This window comes from Oryx dammah, unplaced genomic scaffold (assembly GCF_014754425.2).
Source record: "Oryx dammah isolate SB20612 unplaced genomic scaffold, SCBI_Odam_1.1 HiC_scaffold_22, whole genome shotgun sequence".
Classification (NCBI taxonomy): domain Eukaryota; kingdom Metazoa; phylum Chordata; class Mammalia; order Artiodactyla; family Bovidae; genus Oryx; species Oryx dammah.
This window is the reverse complement of record NW_024070206.1, coordinates 1,116,752-1,138,042: the sequence shown is the minus strand read 5'-3', so window position 1 is coordinate 1,138,042 and position 21,291 is coordinate 1,116,752. Positions and strand designations below refer to the sequence as shown.

Genomic DNA, 21,291 nt, shown 5'->3' with positions numbered 1-21,291 from the left:
AGTAGTTGCTAAGGCTTATGTGTTACATAGTTCAAGTATTTACTCAGCTCAGATAATTGTAAAGCAGAAATTATTAGTGGGCCACCATTGAGTCCACTGAATTAAAAGTATCCAAGAAGTAGGTGAGTAATCGATTTTAATTCTGGCTCTTCTGCTTGCTTAGAGTTTGAATCTATCAGTTAGCCTTTTTGAGTTTTAGTTTCTCCGTCTGCAAATGGAAGGAGTCATATCTGCCTCATCCACCTTAATAGGACTTTAAAGCATTAAGATAAGGATGATGAAATCTTTTCCTAAACTATAAATTCCCATAAAAGCACAATACAGCGCTACCAAGGAGGGGCACGGAACCTGGTACTTCTCTTAAGAATGTGCGCTTAGTAGGTCTCAGGAGACAGAATTTTCTTTTTCTTGGGGCTTATATCTACACTCTCCAAGTGTCATTTTAGAGTCCTGCAACTTCTCCAAGAGGAATGTAAGACATTTCCCTTTCTGAAAAATTACTGAAATGTAGTCACATTTATAGAAGACAGCTTGTTTTGAAAACCATGCAATTTGAAACAAATTTTTAAGTTACATGTCAATATACAGTTAATTTTAACAATTTTGAACAAATTATGATAACAGATTAACTTTATATTTCTAATTTGTTGATATTGGTAAAGGTTAAGGAAGGTCATCTGTTTTACACGTGGCTTTTTCCAGCCAGTTCTTGCCTGAGGAATAACTGTACAGTATGCTTGTTGTTTTTTCTCCTTTTAAATCAGGTAAACTGGTCTGATCTTTCAGTCACAACAGTGACAAAAACCCACCAAGAACTACAGGAATTTCTACTGAAGGTAAAAATACAGATTTTATTGTTAAAATGATTTTGATATCATACACAGAGTCCAAAAACTTTAGCACCAAAGTAAGCACCAGGAATATTAAAACATGTATGTAGAGGTTGATTTACAACTCTTCATGAACATTAGCTGTAGAAAATGTCATATTATTCTAAGCATAGACTTTCTTATGTTGTATTGCTAATATAAGGAATTGAAGGCTTTCCACATTAAAAAAAAAAAAAAAGGAACCTTATTATTCCCAGCTTCTTGCTGAGATGTATGTTGTTGGTGGCGATGTGCCCAGCACCCAGTAAGGTCTCTCCTCTGGGTTTCCTAAGCTTTGACTGTTCTTTTTCTTGACAGATTTCAGTTTTTAGTCATACAACTTCTCGAAAGCTTAGATTTAAAAAAAATATATATATATATAATAGTCCAAAATAGATAACTTATCCTTCAGAATCACAGTAATTAATGACCCCCTGTTTAGCCAACATTTGAATATAGTGTTTTTTCTGAAAGACCAGTGCCTTATCAAGTTATACGAAATAAGTGGCAACATAGTATACTTCTAGGAACTAATTTCCTATTATAAAATCTCCTTTCAAGTTTAGCATATGTCTTTTTTTTCCTGTTTACCTTCCTTTTAAAATCATCTGCAAAATTATAGAGTAAAACCTGTCCCCTTCACAACCTGTGCTCCCTAACACGCTCTCACTTTTGCGGAGGCTGGTGGGCAGCACTCAGAGTTTGCTGAAACGTGCGAGCGGAGGCCGGGCCTTCCAGCCCCTGTCCCGGTCCGGCGGCCGCCCCCCCTGCTGCCCGGCGGCCGCTCCTCAGCCCCAGGAAGGCAGCTCCATGGAGGCCAGGCGCAGGGGTCCTCGGTGCTGTGCCCACAGCGCCGGGCGCAGGGCTTAGGACACAGTCGGAGTTTGAACTGTGTGTTGACTGCATGAATGAACGAAGTCATGAGAAGAGTTACAAAAACTAAATTGTTGCGAGGTTTTGTAGATGGTTATCCATCAGGCCTCAGTGAAGAAGAGCTTCTAGCGTGCTGAGCTCGGCCAGGGCTGAGCTGGGGCTCCAGAGGTGGGGACTGTTTGCATAAAACTTGGGGTTTTGCCCCGTCGTTCCCGCTTAGCTCTTCAGTGGGAGTGTAGCGTTGCCAGTCTGAGGTGGCCTGAGGGTCACCTGTGAAGCAGGAGGCACAGAGGTGGTAACTGCCAAGGCAGGCCGCACTTGGCAGAAGGCTGTTCGAGCTCTGGGAAATGCTCCGTTTAACTGAAATGCCGCGCTGTGGGTGTCCGGGAGCGGGAGGGAAGTGGGGTGAGCGCTGCGGGACCCTCCACCCCGCGCAGGGACGCCCCGGGGACCCCGCCCTGCTCGGCGGCTGCTCCAGGCTGTGGCCCTGTATCTGGAAGATTTAGAAAAGGAATGGCTTTGGGGTGATGTCTGAGCAGGAGGCACTTACCTCCCTTTTATGCCCCTGGTTTGTGACGTATTTGCCAGTGAGTGAGAGACGTGACGCTGGCCGGTTTTTGTTTCCTAGCTTCCCAAGGAGCTGTCTTCGGAGACTTTTGACAAGACCATCCTCCGAGCCCTGAATCAGGGCTCGCTGAAGAGGGAGGAGCGGCGGCACCCCGACCTGGAGCCCGTGCTGAGGTGAGGTCTGCAGCCGCACGCTCCTGAGGCGTGCTCCCGGGCGAGGTCTGGGCACCTCGCGCTCCTGGGGCGAGGTCTGAGGGGCACTCCCGGGGCGAGGTCTGAGGGGCGCTCCCGAGGTGAGGCCTGCGCACACCCAGTGAGCCTCAGGCTGCTCGTGGCCGGCCGGGGCTGAGGACGGGGGCGACATCTCTGCAAAAGTTATACTAAAGAAGTGATTTTTTCTTATACTTCCCTTTAGAAACACCCTTGATTGTTCTGTGTGGCTAGGCTGTGGTCTCAGCACCATAAGTCGGGTTCGGGACGCTGGTTCCCAGTTTGTGGGCTTTAGGGTAGTGTTGCTGTCATTCATGCCGTTGAGAAAGGCAGCAGTTGTAAAGGAGGAGGAAGACGAAAGAGGGAGGAAGTGAGTGTGTAAGTGAGGGGGGAAAGTGTGTACAGAGGGAGGAAATGAGTGTGTAGGTGAGGTGGCGACGGGGCCAGTACAGGGCCTGGGGTCTGCGTTCCCTTCCGCCTGCACTGTGGATGAGGAAGATGAAGGTATGGTAGGGGACATGCATTTGGGGTTGGACGACATCTGTCCTGTCACAGTGCAGGCTTGTTCTTTCTTAATTTCGCGAGCAGGTAATGGCCACTTTGTGTCCTGTTTGGGTGTAGTTGCTCACTCGTGGCCCTGCAGCAGTGAATCTGACGAGCCTGCGTGCTGATTACAAGCCCCTGCCTTGTACTCGATATGACCAATTAGTTGGTTTGTAAACATAACTGGATAAATAGCCTTTGGATTTTAGTCCCCAGCCTTTGGTAGTGTGTTCAGACCCGAAATTTAGATGAGCTCCATACTTTGCATCTGTTTCTCGTCCCTCTCTCCATTTCCCCCTTTGTCTTCCTGTTGTGTTTACCTCCACATTTTGAGTTCCAAGAAGCGGTTTTGTCTAATGCACGAGGAAGCTTCGGTCCATAAGGGTCAGCTCTTGGTTTGGTATTTAATGATTTTGTAACTAATCGGAATTGTAGGTCTGAAACCTTGGGGAGACAATAAGAACTAAATTTTTGAATGAGCACTTAAAGTATTCAAAAGCAGTGAAAAGGGATTTGTATGTTGAGCAGGGTGAGAGTTTAATATGTGTGTACTATTTGAGTATCATAACCTTGAAGAATGTTGATATTTCCTGAGAGGAAATTGGAGCCAAAAGGCCACATGCCTTGTTTAGGGTGACTCAGCTTGTAAGTGATTGAGCTGATGTTCACATTCCAAGTAAACTTTCCATCAGACTGTGCTGTAACTCTTCCCCTTTTGTAGGGAAGACCTCCACTTGGAATCCCCTAATGACATTAATACAACAGGAGGAAAGCTGTTTTTAAAGAGAGCGGCTTAGACCCATGGTGGTGCATACCGAGGCGACCCATCAGCCATGCGCGCCTTAGTCTGCAGCAGTGCTTGTGACCGACCTGGCGGGGTCTGGTAGCTTCCAGAACTCCCCCGCTCCAAACTTCCCAGTGTCTGTATTTTCGGGGAGTGAGACGGTTCCTTCATGGTGCCGCCAAGTGGTGAAAAGTAACACCCGTGAAGAAGGTAAAGAACCTGCAGTTGTTTTTCTGAGCAGAAAGGTGACTTAATAATACGTGTTGGGTCAGAATTGAAACCTTATCACTAGATTATATAAAGTTGAAAATAAGCCTTTTTATTAGATTCTTGTAAATAAGTCTTTTATTCATTTCCTCCTATGGGAAATACATTAGCAAACAAATATTCTCTTCCTTAGGAAAACAGTCTTTTGTACCTGAATTAAACTGCCAGGTGGTTTGTTTACCATCTCACCTATCTTGTGGGTTTATTGCATGAAATTAACCAATCTCTTTTCTTTTTATATGCAGGCAGCTATTTTCAACTTCATCACAAGCTTTTCTACAGAGTCAGAAAGTGCACAGCTTTTTTCAGTCCATATCCTCTGACCCTCTGCACAGCCTCAGTAAGTGTCTCTGCTCCTTCGCAGAAATCTGACATTTTTCTGGCCTGGATTTCTTGCTTTACCATGCCATCCTGTATATGGGATTGCCATTTTAGTTAAGGTCAAGTAGCATACAAATTAGAAACATTGGTAGTTTTTAGTGAATTTTCACTGCAGTTTTAAAGAAAGTAACTTATAAAAGCTAATGTCACAAACCAGTAATGACCCGTATGTGAAAAAAATCTATAAAAGAGTGGATATATGTATATGTATAACTGATTCACTTTGCTGTACAGCAAAAACTAACAGCTAAATCAGCGGTACTGTAATGAAAATTTTAAAAGAAAAAAGCATAACATCACAAAACAGGGGCCAAGTATCTTAAACTCGTGGGCCTTCTGGATCCTCGGGCCCCTTAATAGACCTGACTCACAGGTTGCCAAGACACTCTAGTGCAGCCTGGATGATGGATAACCTCTGACCTCTACCCCTATTCCCATAAGGACCTCCCCAGCCTCCCAGGCTGGAAGCTCTGGCCTTACCCTCTTCACATTTCCCCTTCATGTCCAGTCATTTAAGGACCAAGCCACACCAGACAGAGGACATCTTCCTTCTTACCCTTCTCACCAGTCCCATTGCCAGGCCTTTTTTTCATGCACAGACTCTGCAAAGCTGCACTTCTCTCCGATTCTAGTTTCTCACTCCATTGTAACCTGCCCCAGGATTATCTTGAGGATCAGTGTGTTAATCCTCTTGTTGGCGTTCAGTCATTAAGTTGTGTCCAACTCTGTGACCCCATGGACTGCAGCACGCTAGGCTCCCCTGTCTTTCACTGTCTCCTGGAGTTTGCTCAAATTCATGTCCATTGAGTCAGTGGTGCTATATAACCATCTCATCCTCTGTTGCCCCCTTCTCCTTTTGCCTTCACTCTTTCCCAGCATCAGAGTCTTTTCCATGAGTCAGCTCTTTGCATCAGGTGGCTAAAGTATTGGAGCTTCCATCCACCCTCTATTCAGAACATTAAACACCTGCTGTGAGGCTCAGGCCCTGTCATGAGCATCCTTGAGCCTCCTCTCCCCAGCTTAAAGGGTTGGCAGCCACTCGGTACACCTGGCCATTTCCTATTCCAGGGTCTTGCTCTTTTGCACCCTTTTGTCACAGTCTGTTAAGATCACCTGTTTTGGGGGACCCAACTGAAATAACCACCTCACAAGGGTATTTCCCAGCCTCCTTGTGTGTTCCTGTGGTCTGGTTTCGCCTGCACGTTTCAGCATTCATCACAGTCTGCTTTGCATTTGGTTTTGTACACATCTATCTCAGCTGCCTTTTCTAACAAATATTTTGCCAGTAACATCAAAATAGTCAGTGCTTTCTTCTTGAACCAAGTGTGATTTTTTTGAATGAATATCTATCTATAAATAGCATCTATTTAATTCTAAAGAAGCATTCAAGCCTGAAGTTAAGCTTTTAATTCATATTTTAGCAAGGCTGCCTAGGAAAATGTGCTCAAGTGAGTAGTACACACATAAATAAGAGAAGACTAGTCTGGAGAGTTTGGCAGTTTATAAAGTACATGAGCAGTGCTAAAGAGGCTGGGTAGATTTTTAAGATCTCAAACTGTGTGAAATCAAGATAGTGTATTAAAGGACATGTTTTGAAATTGTGCAAAATCTCAAGTTATTTCACCAAAGAACATATTGTTGGCAAAGTTCATTTTGCAGCCCCTCCTTTAAGAAAGGGCTTCTCTAGCAGCTCAGACGGTAAAGCGTCCGCCTGCAGTGCAGGAGACCTAGGTTCGATCCCTGGGTTGGGAAGACCCTCTGGAGAAGGAAGTGACAGCGACTCTAGGATCCTTGCCTGGAGGATTTCATGGACGGAGGAGCCTGGTGGGCTACAGTCTGTGGGGTTGTACAGAGTCGGACATAACTGAGTGACTAACACACACACTTCTAAGAAACGACAGTTCCATACTCCTCCTGCAATAATACTTCTGAAATAGCAGTATTCCACATTCTGACCTCCGAGAAAACAGATGTCAGACACCCGAATGACTTAAAATGGTAACCTCTGCAAGCCCACTGGTCTGTCTGTAACAGAGAAGCGATCCGGCTCACACGGCGTGTTCCGAGGGCCCGGGCTGGCCCGCGAGCGCTGAGCACGCTTCTGGAGGAGGAGCAGGAGCGGGTCATGCCGTGTGCCTGATGGTCGCCGCACTGTCCTGTCGTCCCTGAAAGGGGCACGAGGCGCACGCAGCACAGAGGCTTAGAAGTGCCGGCCTGGCCCATCTCCTCATTGTGCGCCGGGCACGCGGGCAGGAAGGCTCACCCAGTGGCTCCAGTCCTGCAGCTTCTGTGGGGAGAGCTGGCTGCGTGGCTCAGGCCCCCCACTCCCAGCCCGAGGCTCTGTGCCAGGTCCCCTTGCATTCTTCAAGGTCCCAACTACTGGAGACGTGCTCTGTACCACTAACTCCAACTCTCAGCCTCTGTGGGAAAAAAGTAATCATTACACTGGTTTATCTCACTATGATAATTTCCCTAAAAATTAATGATATTTAATACTTCCTGCAGATAACTTACAGTCCTCTCTGAAGACCTCTAAGATATTAGAGCACTCGAAAGAAGACAGCTCGGAAGCGTCGAGCCAAGAAGAAGGTAAACGTTGATTGCCTGGGATGAGCCATTCTGCACAGTGTTGTTGCAAGGGGTAGGTGACAGGCCATCAGCGCAGACCCAGGAACCGAGGGACGGAGTGCGGGCACTCGGTGTGTGAAAGGTGGCACTTCAGAGCAGGGGCAAAGTGTGTGTGACCAGTGGTGCCGGCTGGCTTTCCAGTCAGGAAAAACTATAGAGTTAGATCCCTACTTCTGTTGTGCACAGAACATTTCAAGTGAATAGCACATTATATGTAACATATATAAACTTAATGTAAAATATAGAACTTGAGTTTTTAAAGGTTAGTACTCTGGGACAAGAAGGCTTTCTGGACAAGACAGAGCAGCATGGCCATAGGGGAGATCTTTCTGTTCTCAGTTAAAGCTCAACATGTGACAGAAAGCCACACCGAAGACATTTGCAGGGTATTTACAGGTGAAGACTACAACCAGACTATACAGTCTTCTAAAAAATCACTGAGAAAATCAGTCTGGTCAACAACATACGGAAAGGGAAAAATAGGCAATTCACAGAAGAACCTTGAATGGTTCAGCCCCCTGAGTAGTCCAGAAAATGCAAATGAAAACAATGAGAAATGATTTCATACCCATCAGATTGGCAGACTGTTTTCAAGTGTGGGGATTATCAAGGATATGAAGTAAGGGGAATTCTCAGCCACTGTCAATGGGAGTTTAACTGGGTGCAGGTGTTTTGGACAGAATTCGACGCTGGCGTACAGCTGGAGGCGGTTCCTACTGCTCCGCGGCATTTCTGCTTCTGTGAACACTGTCGCCCATGGGCTGGGGGCCAGGACTGGGCCGCCCCGCAGCCTGTAGGGGAGCAGCAAAGCCCTGAGTGTGACCCGAACGTTTCAGATGTTGGTAAAGTCATGAATAGACTGAGGCACGTTCCCACTAGGTGGCAGTTAAAATAAAGGGTATTTAGAGTATATTCAAAAGTGGCACCACTGTGTTTCTGAATACACAGATGGGTAGTTAAAAATGCGCACCTCAGCTAACCGCTGTAGGGGAGGGACGGGAATGCAATGGAGGGAGGCATTTAATTGTTCTGGGATGTTTCCTTTCTTAATCGAAAGAGGAAAAGACAGAGCTATCCAGGAAGTGGGTGCATGGGTGTTGGCTTTATTAATGCGTGTTTTTTTAATATATGAGGCACTTCATTTGTTTTCATGATTAAAAAAAAAAAAAAAGGCCTGAAATTCAGTGTTGTGGTTTTGCAGTTTAATGCTCATAGTCAACTTTTGTAGTTTTGGACAAATTTGATGTGCTATTAGGTGGAACATGTTTGAGAGGATATTTAAGGAAGTTCGGTCACTGACTGTGTCTTTGGGAAATTGTTTCTTTGAGGAATTTTCTGTGAGGAATTTTCTGCTTCCGTGGGAAGCAGAAATGCTTGGAAGCACTCTAAGTGGTCCGTCAACACTGTTATGGTCATAAATCAGCTGTGGCCTCCGTTTGGATTTTGCAGAAGGGTGTGGTGTAATAAACTGTTTTTTTCCTCCACTCTAGATGTGTTACAGCACACCGTAATCCACAAGAAACATGCCGGCAAAAGTCCCCTTGTGCAGTAGGTATCTATTTCCTAAACCACGCAGGCCGCTGCCTGCTTGTAAGTCACTGCTGTGCTTGCTTTCTGAGATTCAGTTGCCATTCTGCCATTTGCCTGCTTGCTTGTTATTTGTACCAGCTTCAGCTTGCTCTCCTTGCTTTCGGGTGTTTTTCATTCTGCTCTGCTCTTGGGTTAGCCGCGATAGCTGTGCGGACGCTGTCTCTCGGTCCTTGCAGCGGCCGCCTGGAGGGTCTCTGGTGCGCGACAGCTCCTGCAGGTCTGGCAGCGGTTGCACTTGCACCGCTTCCCCGTGAGGGCCCAGCAGCTCTGTCACCTCCCTTGCCGCCTCCTCGCTCACGACTGGACCCGTCACGCACCTTGATTCTCTTCCAAGCCTCACAAAGCCTGTCCAACTCATCTTCAGACACTACCACCCAGTAGCTCCTCACTCCTTCCAGTGTCTGAGCACCCTTCTAACTGAAGAGCACTTGAGAGTTTCCTGTTACCATCGTCTGCCAGTAATGAGCTCACTTTGTTTTTCTCAAGAAGAAATGTCCTTCTCGCCTTCCTTTTTGAAAGACATTTCACAGATGGGACACAGGACTGCAGGCGGGTAATTACTTCCTATCAGCGCTCCGAGCTCCTGGGTCACTGTCTCCATGCCTGTGCCTTTGGTCTCTCACTTCATCTCCTCTCAGCCCGGTTTGATTTCTGCCGCAAAGCACCTAAAATCGTCCGTGTGACTTCCGACCTTGTCCCATAGCCGTGTGGTCCTCTCTAGGCTCCCGCCGTGAGCCTGTCGCCTCTTGGCCCAGGGGCTGTGTGGGTGCTCTGGGCCTGCGTGGCCCTGGAACTGGCCAGCTCAGAGCGGGAAGTTCCTTCGCCCAGGGCTCTGCCCTCACTGGTGGGAGGCTCCGGTTCCTGCCGCTGGGGAGGTAGCTGTGGGGACCCCAGGGGGCTTGAGCCTTTGCAGCTCCTGGCGGCCCCAGTGGCAGCCCCGCAGGCTGGCTCCCCCTCCTCCCATCTGGCTTGCCCCCTCCTCCCTTGCTCCTGCTTCCCAGACTGGCTCCCCCTCCTCCCATCTGGCTTGCCCCCTCCTCCCTTGTTCCTGCTTCCCAGATGCCTGGCCGTGTCAACCACGTCACCCAGACTCTGCTTCTAGGGGGAGCTCAAGACTGCAGGTAGCCATCGTCTCCACCCTGTTACTCTCTGGAGGTTAGGGTGCTTCTCCAAACCCGGCCTGTGTGTTTGAATTTTCCCATTGTCTGGTTTCCAGCAGTTCCCTGTGGTGAGCTTACAGCTTTCTTTGAGTGAGCCCCTCCTCTGCAGCCCTGGGCGCCCACAGGCCAGGCTTTCTGCCACATCCCGTGTGCTCTTTCAAGCTGCTGCTGCCGCCACATTTTCCCCCCTCCACGCCTCAGTCTATTTTCTCATGACCAGATTGCCTCTTCACTGAGTTTTTTCATCTGTTTCCATCCATTGAATTCCTAATTTATTTTACAGTTCTAGAATTTAAATTTGATTCCTTTTTCTATTTTCCAGTATTCTTCCCAAACTCTGTCATCCTGTAGCTCTTGACCAGTGTTGAGCACTGTTAGAGTCCGTGTCCAGCAATTCTCTGGATTCTCTCTGAGTCTGTTTCTGTGGCCTGTTCCTCTTGATTTCCAGTCACATTATGCTGTCCCTTCCCTTGCCTTAGACACACACAGTCCGTAGCGATTCTCTCAAGATTGGGGTTAGTACCCCAGCTGTGAGCCATGTGGAATGAGTCCAGAGATAGACTGTGCCTTTGTCAAGCTCCTCAGAGACAGGTATTAATTAATAAATAGGTGAGAATGCTATGTACTGGCTTATTTTCATAGTTTACTTTTTTCCTTAGAGCTATTGCAAGGCATTCTATAAAAGCGTCCTGAAGGAAAGGGTTGCCATCGCTTCCTCATTATATGCCGAGTAGGTGGGGTTTTTGAGGACGGGCCTCATGCTGGCACGGACTCTTTCTTTTGCTAGCAGTGTCGGTGCAGGCTGTTCCCCGGTGGACGGGCTCCCCGTGCAGTATGCTGAGCAGAATGGAGTCATGGATTGGAGGAAGCCAGCCTGTGCCACCGTTCAGCACCAGGAGCAGTGCGTGGCCTCAGTCGATCAGGTACGGGGGTGGCTCTGTCTTCTGCCCTGCTGACCAGGCAGTGCTGCTGCACGTGAGTCGAGTCCCTGAGCACTGTGAGGCCCACTCGTGTATCTGGGAAGAAGAAGTGAGGGGACATTGCAGTGAAAGCCTTCGAAGTTAACTGGAATACATGACCTAAGCTCCCCTGGGACCTGAAGACGTGTCTTTATGTCAGTTTTATTACTCAGAAATGCTAATACATTTTATTGTGATGATGCCGGAAATGATTTACTAGGGATACACCATTATGCCATGTTTTTTGCTTTGAAAGAATTATTCACATTTTGGTTCCTGTCTCGCTGTGGAGATGTGAACTTTGAAGACTCTATTCCCTCATGAGTTGTTAGGCCAGTTTCCCTGCACTCCCAAACGCGATTAGGAAGTACCCGCTTTTCAGGTGCTGGTGTAGTCAGAGAGCCGCGTGCTCCCCAGTGTGTCTAGGCGCCACGGCACTGCGAATACAGGGGCGGTGCTCACTGGGACCACTCTGGAGGGAGCCACCTTCTCTAGAAAATGGATCTGTAGTGCTGGCCAACACTCAGGTCCAGATGTGGACCTTTATTGGGATGTGTTTTTATTAACTAAAGCACTAAAACATACTTGGAGAAATTGTATTAAAGTCATGCTTACTAACAGCCGATTTTCAGGTCCATCTGATTATCGTGTTTCTTCATCTACTTCAGTGCCTGCACCTTTTCTCTTAGAGTTGACACAGTCGTGTGTTTTACCAGCCTGAACTTGACGAGAAGACTGGTAAACCTGTAGCAAATACCAGTTACTTGACTGTGTTTTTTTAGTGACAAAAAGCAAACACACCCATTTTATTAATACAAGGAAAATACAGATTCTCATGATTAAGTATTTGTCAGAAAATATGCAAATTTTAGTGGATCAAGTAGGTAACTTCAAAAAAGACTGAAAATAAAAATGTGTTAGAACATACAGTTGGGATTGTGTCCTTTTAGTGTCTTGTATCAGAATAAGAGGATGCCTCCTTGAGTATGGCTGTGCTTTGGTCCAGTTACTTTTTTATTCTTTTCCGTAGCATTCAACTGAAAAACGAAGTTTATCTTCAATAAGTAAGAAGAAAGGAAAGCCACAAATAGAAAAGTAGGTTTAATTTAATGTTTCCAGTAATAGAAATTGGTCAGAGAAGACAACATTTGATAGTAGACCTGTTTAGTTTATGTAGTATAAATAGTATTTTTCTATTAGTTTTCTTTTTATTTTTACTCTGGACTTCTTTTTTTTAGTTCTAGACAATCAACACCTGCACATAATAAAATAAGGCTGCTGTCGTGTATCATACTGAGTTTGGAGGGACAGTTTCCAGTCCTGCACACTGAAGGGTGGATCTTGCATTCACATATACCTTACTAAACTTTTTTTTTAATTATTGAAAAAATTGAGGGGAATTTTATTAGTATTGTACTTACTGTGTTCTCTAGGGACTGTTAAAAAAAAAATGTTGGTAACATGTATACTTTTGGCTTAGGGAGAAAATTAAGAAAACTGACAATAGATTGAATAGTAGAATAAATGGTATTCGAATCTCTGCTCTTCCGCACACCCACGGTGGTTCTGTGAAAGGTAAGGGAGTTTTTCTTTGAATTACGCATCACCTAAATCTATTTAGCAGGGTACCTATTAGAGTGGGTGTTGAACTGTTGGGTCAAAGCCTCACACACATTTTCCCTGCATTGATATGAGTAGTAACTTCTGAACTAACTCCATGAATACTTCAGACGTATTTAACGCAGGAAGCTTGGTCTGGCCTCTGAGGTGAAAGGACGACCTCAGCCGCAGCGACACTCTGGCCCCTTCCCCTCCCCCGGCAGCAGTGGTCTCATCAGGGGTCTCCTCTTCAGCCACTCCCTGCTCCAGAGCAGAGGCCGCAAGACCTGAGGGGTCTACCCAGCCCCACAAAAGCCTGCACTCTTGCGTTAAAGTCATCTTAAAAAATCTCACTGACTCTTTCAAGCTTTAATGACCATCCTTTGTGGAACTTTTTGGGAATTACAAGCTGAAGTCAAGATAGCTGGGAGAAATATCAGCAACCTCAGATATGCAGATGATACCACTCTTAGGGAAGAAAGTGAAGAGGAACTAAAGAGCAGCCAGATGAACGTGAAAGAGGGGAGTGAAAAAGCTGGCTTGAGACTCAGCATTCAACAACCTGAGATCATGGCAGACAGCAGGGGGAAAAGTGGAATCAGTGACAGGTTTTCTTTTCTGGGGCTCCAAAATCAACTGCAGATGGTGACTGCAGCCATGAAATTAAAAGACACTTGCTCCTTGGAAGAAAAGCTGTGATAAACCTAGACAGCATATTAAAAACCAGAGACATCGCTTTGCCAACAAAGGTCAGTCTAGTCGAGGGTGTGGTTTTCCCAGAGTCATGTATAGGTGTGAGAGCTGGACCATAAGAAGGACCTTGAGAAGGCTGAGCACCGTGGTGTTAGAGAAGACTCTTGAGAGGCCCTGGGACTGCAGGGAGAGCAGAGAAACCTGGGGGGCCAACTCATTGGAGTAACTTTTTGTGTTGTAACACTGCAGTGTCTGAGATTCCCATGGTGATGGCAGCTGAAAGAAGGGGGCTCTGCTGAAACAAGGGAGACAGGAGTTCTCGGTGGAGGACTAGAAACAGCTCCTGCCGGGACTCCCTGTCTGTTTGCTCCTGGTTCGTTCTCTGCACTGCCTTCTCAACCACATGCTAAATCAGATCATCTCGAGTTAAGATTCCCGTCAGGTAGACGCCACCCTCGTAACATCACTCTGGTCTCATATGATGTGGGAACTACATCCAAAAAGTTGTAACAGTTTCTTCCCCTTTAGCTTCATAGTTTCAGAGATGCATGTGGACTTCGATCTCAGACCGATGTAGGTTTGTGTCTTTACCACCCCCCAAGTTTCTTAAATTTGTAAAAGAAGAATATCCACCTCACCACATTGTAAGACTTAAATGTGACAACATATGAAAGGCATCTGGCTTGCATCAAGTACCAAGGTGTTCAGTCATGTAATTCCTCTTGCCTCTTATAATAAGTTAGAAGAAAAGATACACTTTCTAGGTTAAGAACTTTTGATAATCGATCAGACTCTTAACTCCTTTCTTTATTTTCAAATAGAGTAAAACTATAAATAAAAAAATACTTTGTAAAACTATTGTCAGGTATAGCTGAGATGTTTGTTGAGCACAGGTTAAAGATAAAACCCTCTGTTTTTCAATCCCTTTGAAATGCTGCGGAATCACCCTTAAGGTTTTTTAACGGAACAAACGCACACTTAGTAAATGTAGACGCTATTTTGAAGCTGAGAATACTGGGCCCTGGATTCATGGATTGTCCAGATTTTTAAATCACTCAGTTTGAGATAAGTGTTTGTAACTTAAAATTTAGCTTCTATTTTGGTAAAATACATTGATGTAGTTCAAAATTCTGAAGGTACAAAAGGGAACAAAATAAATCCCTCCGCCCCCTGTATGTTGTCTTCTCCCCGAAACAGTCAGTGCTGTTCATCATCTGTGTTTTCACAATCTTTGCTTTTAAAATCTCAAGCTTTAATCTTTCTACTAAAGAGAAGTATGCCTTACCTTACTTACAGTGCGAAGAACTTTATCCAGTTGCATCGCCCATGTTTCTTCCACCCCATTTTTCTGTTGGCTGATTGCAGCACCGAAAATTTGGGGTTGACCTCTCAATTTATTTTAGATTATAATGATTTAAAGACCTTCATCTTTCTTTAATAACTCATTGTGGGTCTTCCGTCTGATGCATCTAAGTGGTTCTTAAGTCTTTCTAGCTTCTTTTGGTCCATAAATACTAATAACTAGATTTTTATCATTAGAATAGTGGCTAGTGTAAGTTTTTTCCTCCTTGTTGTCTTAATAACATGGCACCCCGTCCCATCACTTCATGGCAAATAGGAGGGGAAAAGTGGAATCAGGGAAAACAATAAGTAAAAAGTTTATCAGTTCAGTTCAGTTCAGTTGCTCAGTTGTGTTCGACTGTCTGCAACCCCACGGATTGCAGCCCGCCAGGCTCCCCTGTCCATCACCAGCTCCCGGAGCTTGCTCAAACTCATGTCCATCAAGTCAGTGATGCCATCCAGCCATCTCATCCTGTCGTTCCCCTTCTCCTATTGCCTTCAATATTTCTGAGCATCGGAGTCTTTTCCAATGAATCAGTCCTTTGCATCAGGTGGCCAAAGTATCAGAGCTTCAGCTTCAGCATCAGTCCTTCCAAAGAATATTCAGGACTGATTTCCTTTAGGATTGACTGGTTTGATCTTTCAGTCCAAGAGACTCTCAAGAGTCTTCAACACCACAGTTCAAAAGCATCAATCCTTCGGTGCTCAGCTTTCTTTATGGTCCAGCTCTCACATCCATACATGACTACTGGAAAACCATAGTTTTGACTAGAAGGACCTTTGTTGGCAAAATAACGTCTCTGCTTTTTAATATGCTCTGTAGTTTGGTTATAGTTTTTCTTCCAAGGACCAAGCGTCTTTTAATTTCGTGGCTGCAGTCACCATCTGCAGTGATTTTGGAGCCCAAGAAAATAAGTCTGTCAAAGTTTTCATTGTTTCCCCATCTATTTGCCGTGAGGTAATGGACCAGATGCCATGATCTTAGTTTTTTGAATGTTGAGTTTTATATTTCCGTTTAAAAGGGCAGTTTATGGAATAGCCTTTGGCATAGTTAATGATCCTTACCTTCCTCACCTTCTGAGTCCAGAGCATCACATTTCTTTTTTATTATAAAAATTCCAAAGACTCCACACAATTCTAAAGCACCTGGGTTGTCAAAAACAGGAAATTATGTTCACTATAGGTTTAGATTTATGTATGTATTTCTTTGAAAATGGCAAATTAATCTATGACACTTGAGTGATTAAAATATTTACTAGCTATATAATGTAAAGAAAATAATGCAATAAATTATTTCCTTCTGAGAAATAGCTGCCTCACCTCCTTTTTTTTTAAACACTCTGAAGCTTACCCTGTGCAGTATCGAAGGCCTCACTGCATGGTAGTGCGCTCACTCTCCCCAGGTGGTTTGTTGCTGGTGTGTTTTTTTTTCCCAGTCCATCATTTATTTCTGCTTAGAGCTCAGGGGCTACTCAGTCTACGTCATGGGAAGCAATTTAATCTTTTCAGATATTTTAGGCATGGAAATTTTAACTGAAAGGCATTTTCGGCAGTCAGTTGTATTCTTGAGTTGGTTTTTTTTGTTTTTTTCTTAAGAAAGATTTTTATAGTATACTCTGAGGAGTGTTTGACTTAAGAAGTGGTTCGATGTGGTAATTAATACTAGGCAGACCCTACAAAGAACATTAATTCTGATTTTTAAAGTCAATAAGATTGACTATTTTCTCTGCCTTTGTTTTACGAATGTATTTGTCAATTATTTTCAGTTAAAATTGTGTTTCATTAATGGATTTTTACTTTGGTCAAGGGCCAGTTTTTATTACATAATAATAGAAAAACTGAAAAAAAATTTACAACTGTAATTTCTGATGGTTCAGCTCAGAAATTTATTTAACTGAACAATTCTACTTTTTAAAAAATCATGTAATTTTCAGATGTGAGTTTGGACATTGGATCTGGACATGACACGTGTGGAGAGACATCTTCAGAGAGTTACAGCTCTCCTTCTAGCCCCCGACATGATGGAAGAGAGAGTTTTGAAAGTGAAGAAGAAAAAGACAGAGGTTTGCTCTTAGGAAGGGTGTGGGGGAGGCAGAGGGAAATGTGTGCTCTAAAATCTGTCAAACAACTATTTTTATGGTACTGAAAATGTCATTATTGACTTTAGATTTAATTAGTATAACAGGTGTCTTAAAGACCATTGACTTAGCAGTTTCTAGTAATGTTGATTTTTTAAACCTGTTTCACTGGAAGTGATATTAAAGAGAAAGAAGACAGAGTTGTAACAAAATATAGTCAGTGTAGAAGGATTGAAAATTGCATATTGTTAGAGGGACGCATAGTTTTTGTGTCTTCCTGATTGACCATCTTTATTGTTATGAATAGCCTTCTTTGTCTCTAATGGCAGATTTTGTCTTAAAGTCTGTTTTATCCGATGATAATACTGTAGCCACTTTAGCTCTCTCTTGGGTGTTTGCAGGATACCTCTTTTTCCATCCTTTTACTTCAAACGTGTTTGTATCTTTGATTCTAAAGTATGTCTCTTAAAGACATCTTATAGTTGGATTATGATTTTTTTAAGCCATTCTGCCCATCTCTGCCATTTGGCTGGCTTGTTTATGTATTTAAGTTTACTGTAATTAATGATAAGGTAGGATTTATATCTGCCATTTTGTTTGCTGTATGTACTGTATCTTCAAATCCTCCTTACATGAAAGCTCAGAGTCAGCCAGAAGTAAGAACTGAGAGCCACCTTAGGTCTTCACTGGACGGGCCCACAGCCCTGCGTATGAGCGTGGCCTTCTAGATTCCCAGGGAGACATCTGAGGTTTTCAGAGCTTCCTGTGGACATCTCATTCTTTGGTTCTTGAAGGTTTTTGGTCAGACTCTTGTTAGTCCCAACTGGTGATGCTGCCTCAGGCAGCCATATTGGTAAACATTTGCCACAGATGGTGACAAATGCCCCGTGGGCACGCAGCTGTTACCGTGGCAGACTCAAGCTGTTAGTCACTCAGTCGTGTCTGACTCTGCTGCCTCGTGGACTGTAGGCCGCCAGGCATCTCTGTCCATGGGATTTCCCAGGCAAGAATGCTGGAGTGGGTTGCCATTTCCTTCTCCAGGGGATCTTTCCCACCCAGGGACGGGACTTGGGTCTCCTGCATTGCAAGTGGCTTTGTTGGTGGTGGTGGTCATAATGGGGTTTCGTTAATAAGACGTTATACTTTTCAAAGTCATCTCAGAAAAGGAAAACCTATCTCTAAATTGCTAGATGAGTCCTTCTAATGAATGCTCAGAAAACCATTTGAGATCAGTTAAAATCATGGGGCCATTTGCTATGACTTAAGGTGATTTAAAAAAACCTAGTTCATTTAGAAATTTGATGATCTGAAAAATGTTAACAGCTTCTTTTGAACTTAAATATTATTTTTAACTCCTACTTGTGTGAAGGTACAGATACAGATATAATGCCTTAAGTTACTAATGGATACTTTTTGTTTTGCAGAGCTTAACAAGGAACTCCTCAGTTATTAAGGGGAGTTTATACTAGAACCATTTATTCATAAGTTGAATCTCTTCTCTCTAATAAAAATTATTATTGAGTTAGCAGTATTGTTGTTTACATTCTATGTCACGAAGCAGGTTCTGTTTAACCTTTCTCCAGGAAGTATAGTATGATTTGTTTTTAGAATTGTTTCTAAAAGTTTTAGCTTCTTAGCTGAATATAGTTAGTTACTACCTTAATAAATATAAGCATTTTAAGTACATAATGCAATTCTGCTTATATTTGTGAGCAAAAAGATATTAAATAAGGTGCTGCATTTAACTGGATAGTCTCCGTACATAGTACTGCAGGATTTGGGGTTATGACAGCTCAGTCGCTCAGTCGTGTCCAACTCTGCAGCCCCATGAATCGCAGCACGCCAGGCCTCCCTGTCCTTCACCAACTCCCGGAGTCCACTCAAACTCACATCCCTTGAGTCGATGATGCCATCCAGCCATCTCATCCCCTGTTGTCCCCTTCTCCTCCTGCCCCAATCCCTCCCAGCAACAGAGTCTTTTCCAATGAGTCAGCTCTTCTCATGAGGTGGCCAAAGTACTGGAGTTTCAGCTTTAGCATCATTCCTTCCAAAGAAATCCCAGGGCTGATCTCCTTCAGAATGGACTGGTTGGATCTCCGTGCAGTCCAGGGGACTCTCAAGAGTCTTCTCCAGCACTGCAGTTCAAAATTCTTTGGCGCTCAGCTTTCTTCACAGTCCAGCTCTCATATCCAAACATGACTATTGGAAAAACCATAGCCTTGACTAGATGGACCTTTGTTGGCAAAGTAATATCTCTGCTTTTGAGTATGCTATCTAGGTTGATCATAACTTTCCTTCCAAGGAGTAAGCGTCTTTTAATTTCATGGCTGCAGTCACCATCTGCAGTGATTTCGGAGCCCAAAAAATAAAGGTCTGACACTGTTTCCACTGTTTCCCCATCTATTTCCCATGAAGTGATGGGACCAGATGCCATGATCTTCGTTTTCTGAATGATGAGCTTTAAGCAACGTTTTCATTCTCTTTCACTTTCATCAAGAGGCTTTTTAGCTCCTCTTCACTTTCTGCCATAAGGGTGGTGTCATCTGCATATCTGAGGTTATTGATATTTCTCCCGGCAATCTTTCTCCAGCTTGTGCTTCTTCCAGTCCAGCGTTTCTCATGATGTACTCTGCATATAAGTTAAGTAAGCAGGATGACAATATACGGCCTTGACGTACTCCTTTTCCTATTTGGAACCAGTCTGTTGTTCCGTGTCTATTTCTAACTGTTGCTTCCTGACTTGCATACAGATTTCTCAAGAGGCAGGTCAGGTGGTCTGGCATTCCCATCTCTTTCAGAGTTTTCCACAGTTTATTGTGATCCACACAGTCAAAGGCTTTGATAGTTAAACTGTGAATTAAATCTTGTACTTTGCCCCCTTTACACCAAAAACGAAGAAATCCAGGGGAAGTCTATATTGGATTTATTTCTGTTTAGAAGCATAAGAGTACGTAAGAATGACGCAGCAATAGGAGGCGACGCGGTGCAGCTCTGCATCTGCCGCGTGGCTGGTTGGTTGAGGGGAAGCTGCTGTGCTCTGTGTCTTCCCTGCTGCTGGTGTTGCAGTGTTTCCTTTATGACTGTAGCGGTAGCTCTCCATGGTCTTTCTCCCACGGAAGCATTTAAAAGGAAGACTACTCCACTCGAGGAAAACTGTCTTCCCTTCTCTCTCTCTAGATGTTTAAATTAAATCTGGTCTTGATTGAACTCCTTTAAACTGTATAATTTATGAGACAAACGTGAAGCCCTCGTGCTTGGCAAGCAGTACAGCATATAAGTCAAGTGAATTGCCTGAAATTGACTGAAGGTGAAAGATGCCTGCTCCCTTGTGATAAAGGTCGTGTCTATACTGGGCTTCATCCAGGCTCCATTGACCTTTTGTTTCTTACCTGTCCAAGGGTTTTTTTAAGATATATATTTTTAGAGCGGTTTTGGATTTACAGTGAAATTGAGAGAAAGACACAGAAGTTTCCTGTGTAGTCCCTCTTCTCACACGGTATCAACGTCACTGACTAGAATGGCACATTTGTTTACCAAGGATGCACTGACTTTGACACAAAACTGCCTCTGACACGCGATGTGTCTAAGGGCGCGCTCCTGGTGGTGAGCCTCAGTGGCTCTGGGCAGATGTGTGCGGATACAGATTCACACAGTGTTCTCACTGCCCGGAAATTCCTCTGCTCTGCTGCCTCATCTTTCCCCCCGGGCCTCCACCCCTGGCAACCACCAGGCTTTTTAGGGCCTCCCTTAGTGTCTCGCCTTTTCCAGAATCTCCATAGTTTTCAAATAAAGTCCATAGAAAGCCAAAAATTAAAAGAAGTTGAGCTCAGTAGTCAGGAAACTGAGGGGGATACATTTATTGGTTTTAAAAGTCAGGGTATATTTTTAGGTATACTTACATTTTATTTCTAGCAGGATGGACGGGAGAGGATGCTTGTGTTAACATCTGTTTACATGTTTCCCTCAGACACGGACAGCAATTCCGAGGACTCTGGAAATCCCTCTACAACCAGGTTTACGAGTTACGGTTCTGTCGGCCAGACGGTCACGGTCAAGCCACCTGTTCAGATCGCTTCCTTAGGAAACGACAGCGCAAACCTTTTGGAAGATCCCTTAAGCTCAGCCAAGTATCAGCATATTTCTTTCATGCCAACTCTACACTGTGTCATGCACAATGGTGCCCAGAAGTCGGACGTCGTGGTGCCTCCGCCCAAGTCTGCTGATGGCAAGACGATCGGGATGCTGGTCCCCGGCCCTGTGGCGCTCTCCGCCCTCCGGGAGCCCACGGACGCCGCACCCCTGGGCGCGCTCGGGCCGGCGGCGTCCGCCGGGGACTCGGAGAAGCCGCTGGAGCTGCTGGCGGCCCCGCTGCCGCTGCCCTCCGGCTTCCTCCCGCACGGCGGCGGCCCCGCGCTGCACCTCACCATCCAGAGGCTGAAGCTGCCGCCGGGCCCCCCCGAGAGCTGCGCCCTGAACCTGGCGCCGCCGCCCGCCGCGGGCCTGGGCGCGGGCTCCGCGAGCGCCACCTACGGCCCCGGCCCCGGGCCCTTCCCGGGCTCCCCCGTCGCTGCCACGGACCCCGTCCCGAAGGCCGCCTCGCCGGCGGCGGGACTCTCTCCAATGGTGCCTCAGCTGGAGGGCGGCGCGGCGGCCGCGGCCCCGCCCGCCGGCGTGAAGGTGGTGGTCCCCGCGGCCGCGCCCGCCGCCTTCCCCGGGCCGGCCGCCACGAGCGCGCCGTCGGGCGCCCCG

At 45.4% G+C, this 21,291-nt stretch overlaps 1 protein-coding gene across 1 annotated transcript in view; it reads left to right on the top strand.

Annotated features, from left to right (window-relative positions):
• Positions 1-21,291, top strand: part of ZCCHC2 (zinc finger CCHC-type containing 2) — a 29,427-nt gene that overhangs the window by 4,133 nt on the left and 4,003 nt on the right. Inside the window, exons 3-12 of the mRNA XM_040264213.1 lie at positions 765-836; positions 2,371-2,483; positions 4,359-4,453; positions 7,000-7,083; positions 8,613-8,670; positions 10,663-10,795; positions 11,862-11,926; positions 12,312-12,406; positions 16,399-16,527; positions 20,510-21,285. Of these exons, the coding sequence (XP_040120147.1) occupies positions 765-836; positions 2,371-2,483; positions 4,359-4,453; positions 7,000-7,083; positions 8,613-8,670; positions 10,663-10,795; positions 11,862-11,926; positions 12,312-12,406; positions 16,399-16,527; positions 20,510-21,285 (1,620 nt within the window). The remainder of the gene's footprint in view (positions 1-764; positions 837-2,370; positions 2,484-4,358; positions 4,454-6,999; positions 7,084-8,612; positions 8,671-10,662; positions 10,796-11,861; positions 11,927-12,311; positions 12,407-16,398; positions 16,528-20,509; positions 21,286-21,291) is intronic.